The following is an 11,209-nucleotide window of genomic DNA, read 5'->3' as shown; positions in this document are numbered from 1 at the left end:
TCTAGCATTGTGATCATCCCCACAAGAAGATCAATTTGTATAACGACTTGGAATCACTGATAAATCTTGTGTATAGGTTCACAAAAACGATAATGAACTTCAACATAAGTTACACTTAAAGCACGGTAAGCATTTCTTAACTTATAGGTGGTTTAGAGAGAAACCGAAATCTATGCAGGCAAACCTTTTAAACTAAAAGCTCTATTTTTTGGGGCTTTCTGGCACTCCGGAGCTTCGCTGCTAACCCTTATGTAACACCAGCAAAAATTAGGTCAAAATTAAATTTGTTCAGTAACCATAATTGAGAATACTAAGTAGTAGATATCGTCACGAGGTTTCCAAAAATATATGTTGAGATTAATAGATTACGTCATGGGCTCGGTCCTTAGCCCAGTTTTGATTGCCGGTATTGGGCCTGTCCAACCGTGCATGTTTTTGTACTAGGGTTTAGTATATAAGTTGCATGCATGCAGTCTTAGTTGTTATCGCTTTTATCATTTATTTTCTTTGAGTTTTGTAAACCCTAGCTCGCCTCTACAGCGGAAGTTCTTCATCGAGCTCTGCTGAGGTGTGACTTTATTTTGTATCATAAGCATACATTTGATTCTGTTTAGTGTTCATTCTTTTACTGTTTTTTACTTTTTCGATTTCCATAATAATACCTATGAAAGATCTAATCGATATAGAGTTTAAATCTCATCAATTGGTATCAGAGCAGGAGACTGTGTAATTCATACACATCTCTTCTGTTGAAGAAGTTTATAGGGTTTTATATTCCGCATTGATTGATATTAATTGAGTCGTCACTCTACATTGACATGTCTCATTAATTGTTGATCTAACCCTAACGATATATTACAAGTCTGATCTTTTACAGTTATCGATCAAAAGTCTTTAAAATGTCCATGGATGATTCACAAACCAATCTGATCAACATCTCCAACAGCATTGGTTCTACGACAAGGATACCAATCTTGTATACACAAGACTATGAAGTTTGGATGCATCACTTTGAAGATTACGTGATTGAATCAGAGGATAATGGATACTTGATCTGGGAAGCGATTACTGCAGGCCCATTCGCTCACTCAAGCACCTCTAAGATTGTCAAAACTCAGAAAGAGTGCAATCATCTTGTTAACGATGTCAAGGATATTCCTCAGGACGAGAAGGAAAAGTTTCAATGCAACATCAAAGACCTGAGGATGATAAGGTTTGTGTTGCAGTCAAATATGTTTCATTTGGTAAGTTCTTGTGCCACAGCTAAAGAGACCCGGGACAGAAGAATTGTATTCCACTGAAGAAGATTTGGAACACTCAATTCAAACTCTCTTGTTGTCTGAATTTGGAGACTTCAAGCAGAAGCCTGAAGAGAAAGTTGTTCAAACTTTTGATCGCTTCAATCATCTTTTAAGTAAGATGATAAAGCATGGGATTGAAAGGAAAGTTATCTAACAAAAGGTTACTTTCATGAATGGTCTCAGACCTGAATGGATGGTTGTTGTATCAACAATTAAAGCTCATGAACAGTTCAAGTCATATTCTCTGGCAAAACTAGTAGGTATTTTGAAATCCCATGAGAGTGCACCGTCTAAGGAAGCGAATGTGGTTTCCAGTCTGGGTTCTTTAGCTCTTGTCTCCAAAGGAAAGAGTTCGATTGAAGAAGAAGAGGAATTTGATCTTGCCAATTATGATCTAACTAGTGAAGAATATGCCATGATGGTGTCTAACCCTAGAAAATTCATTAAGAAGAAATTCCTAGCCAACAAGAACCAAAACTAGCAGGGGAGTTACAACACCGAAAAGATCAAGGAGGAACCGAAGATGGGGTCAAAAACTGAAGAGTCAAAGAAGGAAGCAAAAGTTGGAGGAGACTCAGGATTCGACTGCCATTACTGTGGAGGCAAGAATCATTTTGCAAAAGATTGCATGCTGAGAAAGAAAGAAGAGAAGACAAACGAAGAAGATGAGGAAGCGAGCCTCCTGAGAAGACTGGAGGAAATCAAGAAAAGAAAGTTTGCTGCTAACAATTCTACCATGAATGCTTTAATTGTGCAGGATACAAACAACTGTGATGAATTTGGTGGTGTGGAAGTTTGGTCCTCAGATTCCGAGGATGATGAAGTCCGAAAGCCCACTCATGGGAAGGCTATGCTGGAAAAATAAGAATGTTTAACATGAAGGTGATTTATGGTAACCGAAGGTGTGTCTCAAATGAGAGGATACACAACCGACGGGGGAGTTGAAGACGAAAGGGAGCAAGAGGACAGGTGTTTCGCTGCCAAACCTGTCAGTACTCAGATCAACGAATGTGATGAGTTGATTAAAAAGGTACAAAATATTCTTGCTTCTCTAAAAATACCTATTACTAAATATGAAAAGGAATTAAATAACTTAAAATCTAAATCCTCTAGCATAAGTAGCAGTCTCACCCAAACCCGTGTCACAAATTCTAACCTAACTGATCAAATCAGCAGGACTTCATCAAAGAGTGAGGCAAAATGTAGCCGCCGCGTGAGGTTTCTTATATAGTGTTAGATTCTTTAGTCTATGCTGAAAGTGTAATTTATTCCTCATATTTGAATAAATCGAGTGATCATTCTACATAATCTTCATATTTGTGTTTGTTCTTATTTTCCACATCGAGTGATGGGTCGAAGATGGCTGGAGGTTCGGTCGATGTTGTTGGTGCTGTCGAATGTGCCGATGAAGGTGGGGGAGTGGAGGTTGATTTAGGTAATGGAAGCGGGGGAGCTGAATTGGTGAAGATGAAGCGAGGCTGACCACCAAGGGCTCAGGCGAAATCGCCGCCTACTAAGATGAATAAAGAAGTGGACGAAGATGTTTGCTTTATCTACTTCGATGGTGGGAGTCTCATGCTATGCGATCGCCGAGGATGCCCGAAGGCATACCATTCGGCTTGTGTCAAGCGTCATGAGGCATTTTTTCAATCCAAAGCTAGATGGAATTGTGGTTGGCATATATGTAGTATATGCCAGAAGGCAAACCATCATATGTGCTATACTTTTACATATTCATTGTGCAAAGGATGCATTAAAAGAGCTGATTATGTATGTGTAAGAGGTGATAAAGGCTTTTTCACAATGTGCATGAAAACAATCATGCTGATTGAAAACAATGGATAAGAAAAGGATGAGAAGGCTCAGGTGGATTTTTATGACAAAACTAGTTAGGAGTATCTTTTAAGGTGTATTGGATCTATTTAAAAGGGAAATTATCTTTGACTCTTGATGAGCTTACTCAAGCTACAAATCCATGGAAACAAGCTAATACAACAACCCCTTTAGTTGTCCCATCAACATGTGTACATAATGGGGACAATGATCTTAAAAGCACTACACCAGAGATTTCCCCTCAAAATCTTGAGACAAGTGAATCTAAAAGACAAAAGACAGATGAACACATCCAAAAGTAAACTGTAATTACGAAAAAACAGGGTGCTAACAAAAGCAAATAATGGGCAACTAAAGAGCTTTTAGATTTTTTTGCACACATGAAGAATTGTGATACATCATTGTTATCTCAGTTTGATGTTCAAGAACTTATGTTAGGGTACATAAAAAGAAATAATTTGCGGGACCCACGAAAGAAAAGTCAAATACTATGTGATTCAAGGCTAAAGATTCTGTTCGGGAAACCATGTGTTGGTCATTTTGAAATGTTAAAGCTTTTGGAGTTTCATTTTTTCATAAATGAAGATCTCCCAAAGAACACAATCAAGAATATTGGAAAACAAGTTGACCCTGATTGGAATCTTGAAAATATGATGACATTGGGTAAAGATAAGAAAAGGAGAAATCAAGAGAAGAGTGAAGACCGGGTCCCACAAAATAAATTGGACGACTATGATGCCATTGATGTCCATAATATGAACTTAATATACTTTCACCGTAAATTGATGGAGAATCTTAATGACAATAGTGAACAGTTTTGTGTAAAAGTGATTGGATCAATTGTGAGAATAAGAATATCTGGTATTGATCAGAAGTATGATATGTACAGACTTGTCCAAGTTGTAGGTACAAGTAAGGCAGATGCACCATATAAGATTGGCAATAAATTTGTAGATATTTTGCTTGAAGTATTAAATTTAGACAAGAAGGAGACTGTATCAATTGATACAATTTCAAATCAAGATCTGTCTGAGGATGAATGCAGACGTTTGCGGCAAAGTGTAAGATGTGGGCTTGTAAAGTGGTTTACTGTAGGTGACATACAGGACAAGGCAGTGTCCCTCCAATCTACAAGGCTCAATGACTTGATGGAAGCAGAGACATTGCGGCTCAATAATCTTCGTGATCATGCAAGTGAGGAAAGGAGGATGTGGATCGAGCAAAAGGAGAAGGAGTTGATTAGGTCTAAGGATGAATCAATTTAATTGCAAAGAGACAATCTTAAACTTCTTAAATAGCGAAATGTGTTTTGTTTAATTGCTAAAAGACTCTATTTTAATATCACTCAGTTGCATCTTGATTGTGAAATAGGAAAGAAGATACATCGCATGATTTTTCCCTTCCTTGAGTTAAAGGAGGATGAAATCGATGCTGAAGCCTACAACTGTGAAAGCATTGTATCTTATGAAGAAGTTTCTCCAGCATATAAAATAGGTCTGGACAAAATTGAATCCTACATAAACTCCAAAGACCACAAAGACATGCTCAAAAATCTGTTAGACGAAAATGATAGATTGAAATTAAGAACCGAAACTATACAAAAATTTGACTCTTTGAATGCCAAATTAAGTTTAGAAAATAAAATTGATGTGAGTGAAATCTCTATAGAGGATTTGGTGGACTGTTCTGAATTTGTCAAAAGCGAACCTAAGTCACGCAAAAACCTGATTTCTAAAAACTCTCTTGAGTTTGCTCGCTCATCTACTGACAAAACCAAAGTTCTCAAAGCTAAAGTTTTTGTGTACCAAAAGGTACAAACCACTGCAAATCAAGTCTACACAGTACCGAGCGTCACTCCACAACAAACTGCAGAGTTAACAGCTATGGTAAACGAAGACAATGCTGGCGGATGTGATGAATTTTTCTGGTCGGCCCCAATAGACAACGCTGATGAGACTAAAGGTCTATCTCATAAAACTTCATAGAGAGTGAAAGGTAGATATATACCCGAACCACTAAATGAGCCAACAAGATATGATGTGCCGAGCACAAGTGGATCCAAAACCCCATTGAGCGAACCTGTGCAATCCTCTAGTGAGACATCATCAGCAAAAAGTGAATGTTGTGCTTACACTTCAAAAGGAAAGGCCAACATTCACAGAAATCCAAAGCAGGTAGCTGATAGAAAGCATCAAAGAAATCTGAGATACAAGAAGAATCTCTCAGAAAGAAAACAGTTTTGGAAATCTCAAAATCCTCACTTTACAAGGATAGAAAGCAAGCACAAATCGCAAGAGGAATCAAGGAACCGAAAGGGTAGTTTTGGTCCTCAGTACAACACCAACCAAAAGGACGCTTTCGGTCCATTTGCTGAAAGGAGCCAAAAGGGTGGTTTCGGTCCTTCTACCGAAAGGAGCCAAAGGGTGGTTTCGGTCCTTCTACTGAAAGGAGCCGAAAGGGTGGTTTCGGTCCTTCTACCGATAGGAGCCGAAAGGGTGGTTTCGGTCTCTCGACCGAAAGGAGACTTTCGGTCCCCCATCCAATAACAACCGACAGGAGAGTTTCGGTCCCCCATCTAATAACAACCGAAAGAAGAGTTTCGGTCCTCCATCCAATAACAACCGAAAGGAGAGTTTTCGTCCCCCATCCAATAACAACCGAAAGAAGAGTTTCGGTCCCTCATCCAATAACAACCGAAAGAGCGGTTTCGGTCCTTCACCTAATAACAACCGAAAGAGCGGTTTCGGTCCTTCACCCAATAGCAACCGAAATAGCGGTTTCGGTCCCCATCCATACAAGTCCAATCAGAAACAAAGGGGATCCAAAGTCACTTCTAAATCCAACTCTTCCCATTCAAATTCTCGTCCTTCAAATGGTTCAAAGGGAAAAGGAAAACTCTTTCCTGAAGATAACAATCTTCCAAAAGAGATTCAAAAGAATGCTGACTTCAACACCACAAATTCCAATCCTACTAAATCAACCAAAATAAAAGTTTTCACCATAAAAAGAAAAGATGAAACAACTTTAGTTAAACGCACATACATGGTTAATATTTCTCTTACTATTCCCTGTCTTGTAAAAGGCTCACAAGGACCCAAGAAACTTTGGGTTCCTAAATCTGCTTAATGTTTTGCAGGTTATTCGTGATGAGCAGTTTGACGAAGAATGGTACATTGATAGTGGTTGCTCACGTCATATGACAGGAAGGAAGGAAGAACTGAGGGAGTTTCGTTCTCTCAAGGATGGTGGCATTTTAAAGTACGGAAACAACTCATTTGGTACCATCAAAGGCTATGGAATGATCACTAATAGCGAGTTCTCTATAAGAAAAGTGGCTTATGTTGAAGGGCTCCAACACAATCTTATCAGTGTATCACAGCTGGTGGTTGGCACTGGATTGAAAGTATTATTTGACGATGAAGGCTCAGAGATTGTCGAGAAGAAAACTAACAACGTTCTGCTGAAGTCAAAGCGTAAGGGAGAAATGTTTCCTTTGAACCTCAACCCAATTCGAGGTAAACCAGCAGTGTGCTTACTCACAAAGGCTCACTCTGATGAAACCTGGTTATGGCATAGAAGACTATCTCAACTGAATTTCAGGGATATCAACAAGTTGGTCTTGGGTGATCATGTTTGAGGTCTTCCAGTTCTAAAATTTGATAAAGAACATCTTTGTGCAGCATGTGAAATGGGAAAGCAGAGTAGGCAGAGTCATCCTTCTATTATCAATACTAAGGTGATAGAACCATTGGAGCTACTGCATATTGACCTGTGTGGTCCATCGTCCATTGAAAGCATTGGGGGGAACAAATACATTCTGGTTATTATGGACGATTTCTCAAGATTTACATGGGTATTCTTCCTCAAGCAAAAGTCTGAAGCCACTCCAAAGCTTAAGCTCTTTATTAAACAGATAGAGACGCAACTTAGAAAGGTAGTTTGCAATGTGAGAAGCGACAATGGCTTTGAATTCAAGAACAAAGATTTTGAAGACTTTCTTGCTGAAAAGAGGACGACTCACAATTTCTCAGCCCCTTATACTCCACAGCAGAATGGCATCGTTGAAAGGCGAAATCGATCTATGTTTAAAGCAGCTCGAACTATGCTATGCTTCGCGTCCTTACTTTTGTATTTCTGGGCTGATGCAATTGCTGCTGCATGTTATACTCAAAATAGATCATATTTGAACAAGCAGTTCTCCATTACCCCTTCTGTGATCTTGAATAATCGAAAACCAAATGTGAAATTCTTTCATGTGTTTGGTTCAAGAGGTTTCATTTTCAACTCCAGTGAGAATTGAAACAAGTTCGATGCTATGGCTGACGAAGGAATTTTCTTAGGCTGCTCCCTGAACTCCAAGGCGTATAGAGTTCTCAATAAGCGCTCAAAGAAAATTGAAGAAACATACTATTTCACCTTTGACCATAGTTATGTTAAGAAGATGAATTCAACAGAAAGTGCAATGAAAGAGATCTTTCCAAAGAATGGTCAAGTTACGATCTCTATCTCGAATCTTTTCGACCAATTCATGCTTCAGTTTGATGAGCCACAAAAAGCGATTGACTCTGAATCAAATGCAAAAGACAACAAAGTTGATAATCTAAAACAAGTTATCGACAATGCTACTCAAAAGATGGTTGATGATCAATCCAAAGAAACCGAAAGGCCAGAAGCAAGCAAATCTTCATGTGACAGTCCTAATGTCTAGGGGGGGTCCAACTCCTCATCACGATAAAGGGTCTTCATTCCAGGGGGAGAACTCATCGTCACATTCTTCAAGCTCTACTGAAATTCCAACCAAAGAAGGGAATACCAATACTGGTCCTGAATAGGAGTCATTCTTTGAGGGGAGAACACCAATGTCGGTGATGATGACATTTTTTCCGAACTAGGGGAAGAAATAAATGCCAAATTGGATCCTATCTATGATCCAAATTTCCCTCCACTTATCAAATGGACCAAAGATCACCCTCAAAGTCAAATTATCTGGGAATCTTCAGAAAAATTGTTAACTCGTTCTCAAATCAAAGCGAAACAGGTTGCACTCTTTTCCAAAGTAGAGTTTTGCATGTTCAACTCCTTTGTTTCCAAAGTTGAACCGAAGACTGTTAACTCAGCACTTGATCATTCAGACTGGGTTCAAGCCATGCAAGATGAATTAAATGGGTTCAAGAAGTCTTTCCTTCCTCCTCAATGGAATGGCCTTTTAACGCTGCTGTTCAAGGGACTTTCTGAGCGAAGCGCTGGCTCAGATGGTGCCAGCAAGTCTTTCATGACTGTGCTGTATGGGTTGTACCATGGGATTGAGTTAGATTACGGGTCTATTATCTGGCAGCAGTTGGTTCAAAGCTTGGTCTCTTCATCCAGGCATTCTGAGATCTCATGTGGACGATTTTGGTCGATCATCACGAACTGGGCAATCGACCGCCTTCGCGTTCCAATAATGGCGGATTCTCTTCTCTCATCCATTGCTACCTTTCATACTACCAAAATAATTGTCACCGTTCCAACCAAGTTCTCTTTTATTGGATCCATTCCTGAAGCAATGCTCATTCGTATCTCTGCGTCGAGTAACATTCTCCAACAATACAGGAAGTGTCCATCGTCAGTCCCAAGGGAGCTTACTCCAGCAATGGTTCGCTCTATTGAAGAGGCTGACAAGCCAGCCAAAAGGGGGAAGAAGCCTGATACTCAGAAGGATGGACCTGTCTCTAAACCAACCAAGGGGCAAACCCCCAAGAAACGAAAGTCTGACAAGGCTGCAACATCATAGGCTCCACCGAAGAAACAAAAGAAGCCCGTTAGGAGACTTATTCTGAAATCCTCAAGTGATTCCGATTCAGAATATGTCCCTCCTAAGCACAAGAATGCTCCTCCTTCAGAATCTGAGAGCAAAAGCTCTTATGATGAGGCTTCGGGCCGAGGTGATACTCCACCTCGCTCCCCTACCCCAGAAATTCCAGTTCGCTCTCACCCTCCTGCACCTCCACCTCTAACCATGCCAGTATCCATCCCTCCTATATCTCCCATTCCAACCACTCAACCATTTACTACAATTCCTATACCTACTACCATTTTCACAGATACCACCACTACCACTACTACCACAGGACCTCACTTTATTGTTCCCAATCCACCAGTCACCAAACCACCTGTCACAACCGAACCTCAACCTACTTCAAAACCCTTATCTCCCACACAATCCACTGAAACAACCCCTATTATAGGCGGTGAGGACTTGGAATTTGATTCCATGTATTTCAGTCCTTATCGTGTGTAGAGCGATGATGACGACGATGAGCCTGTTATGAAACATCATCTCAAGGCAATAAATGAGAAGCTTGATCAATTTCTCTCATCCTCTACTTCCGAAGCTTACTCTGAACCTGCATTGAAGGCCCTGTTCTCCTCCGTTGTTACTGAACATAGTGCCAGACTATCTACTGCAGCCAAAGCAATCGAAGCCTCTACTTCCCAATATCAACAAGCCTCACTCGTTGTTGATGCTTCGAATAAGGAATGCAAAGAAGCGATCGCAAAAGTTGATAAACTAGTTTCTAAAGCTCACCTATTTTTAGATTCCTTGCAGGCTGCTGCTGCAAAGAATGCTTAAACTGTCAATGCTTCAGTGGAGAACCTTCAAAGGTCTCTTCAATCTGAACGCTCAAACCTTGAAGCTGCACGACAAGCCATTGAAGCAGCCAACGAAACTCTACATGCTAATGTCAATGACCGTTTGACTCAACTCGAGGCTGATTTAGCTGTAGATAATCGCATTATAGATGAGCTAGACAGGCGCACCTCACAACTCAAAATGCAAAACCACAAGCTGCATACTGCTACTGCTGAGGTTAATGACCTAAAGTCAGAAAGGGAGGTCATTAGGAGTTCTGATGCTGATGTTCACTCCATCCTTCTCCGTCTCATTGAGGCTCACGATCCTATCATTACCATAACCATCAAGCGCCAACTGGCAGACAAGCTCCGATGAGTATTGGACATCCTTAGTCGCATCGAGGGTGTTCCGGTGACTGGGGTCCAACCGAAACAAGGGGGAGAAGGTGACAACTCAACCTCCTTCTAGACCGAAACCATCTACTGAACCGAAGGGTAATGAACCTTCGGTCAGTAACAACGAGAAAAAGAAGAAGAAAATACGCGAGGACGACACATACAATGAGGATGATGTCTATGCCGAGAATCCCAAGAATTCCTTCCAGAAGGTAAAGCCCTTTGAAAAAGAAATGGAAGAAAGCTACAAGAAACAAAAAGTTGAGCTTGAGCATAAGCAAAAGGAGGCGGAGCTCCTAGAGAAGAAAAAGTCCATGTTTCCTATCTGGACTATAGATTCGCTCCAAAGATGTACAATCGATGAGCCGAGGATTCTCTGGCTTGAGCCGATAATGTCTTTCAGGCTCGAAAACTCCAAGGATGCACAATTCGATATGCCAATCACTTGAAAGGCATTTATCTTCCATTGCTTCAATTCGACTGCTGCTATTCCTTCCCCAGACCCGAAGGTAGATAGGGATCTGTTAGAGTTTTACTTGGTGTTTGCTCAACCCCAGTACCTGACATGGAGTTCCAAGAAAATTACTACCGTCAAGGTTCTAAAGCCCTATTCAGCAGGGAAGTTTATTAATGTCAAGTTCAAAGTGACTCGAGGAACCGAAGGCTCAGTCCACAACTTTACCCTCGCTGATCTACCGAACCTGAATCCTCATGACTGGATACTCCTCAACAACATTCTTTTGTCAAATCCTAAGGAGTACCAGCCAATAATTGATCATGTCAAGCGTATGCTTGTTTGCTACATACACGAGGTGGCGAAAATGGACCAGGAGATTGCCTCTGCCATACATAAGCGAACAACAATCAAGACTATGGGTAGAGCTGGCAATGTGAACACTATGATCAAGGGGAAAATAGATTCAAAGTACAACACTGTTATGTTCATCAGAGGCGAAGGTCAAAAATGCATGTTCGCTCTTGTTGACAAACACCTCTTCTCAACGCCTTGCCTGGAGCATATCTTGGAGATCATTCAAAGGTGTGATCAAAACAGTGTTGCTGAT

General features: G+C 40.5%; 2 protein-coding genes across 2 annotated transcripts; both read left to right on the top strand.

Moving 5' to 3' along the window:
- The first annotated feature begins 2,660 nt into the window (after positions 1 to 2,660).
- On the top strand, positions 2,661 to 3,436 carry LOC145095898 (PHD finger family protein / SWIB complex BAF60b domain-containing protein / GYF domain-containing protein). Its single transcript, XM_079033710.1, is given in 2 exon segments — positions 2,661 to 3,198; positions 3,201 to 3,436. Coding segments are annotated over 2 exon segments (774 nt in total).
- Positions 3,437 to 3,514: 78 nt separating this feature from the next.
- On the top strand, positions 3,515 to 4,399 carry LOC145095897 (zinc finger CCCH domain-containing protein 44-like). Its single transcript, XM_079033709.1, has one exon. It carries the CDS (start codon positions 3,515 to 3,517, stop codon positions 4,397 to 4,399), a length of 885 nt encoding a protein of 294 aa, XP_078889835.1.
- The last annotated feature ends 6,810 nt before the right edge of the window (positions 4,400 to 11,209 follow it).

Source organism: Lactuca serriola, chromosome 3 (genome assembly GCF_051521515.1).
Source record: "Lactuca serriola cultivar US96UC23 chromosome 3, Lser_US96UC23_V15, whole genome shotgun sequence".
NCBI lineage: Eukaryota > Viridiplantae > Streptophyta > Magnoliopsida > Asterales > Asteraceae > Lactuca > Lactuca serriola.
Note: the sequence above shows the minus strand (reverse complement) of the source record. Positions and strands in the feature narration are given on the sequence as shown.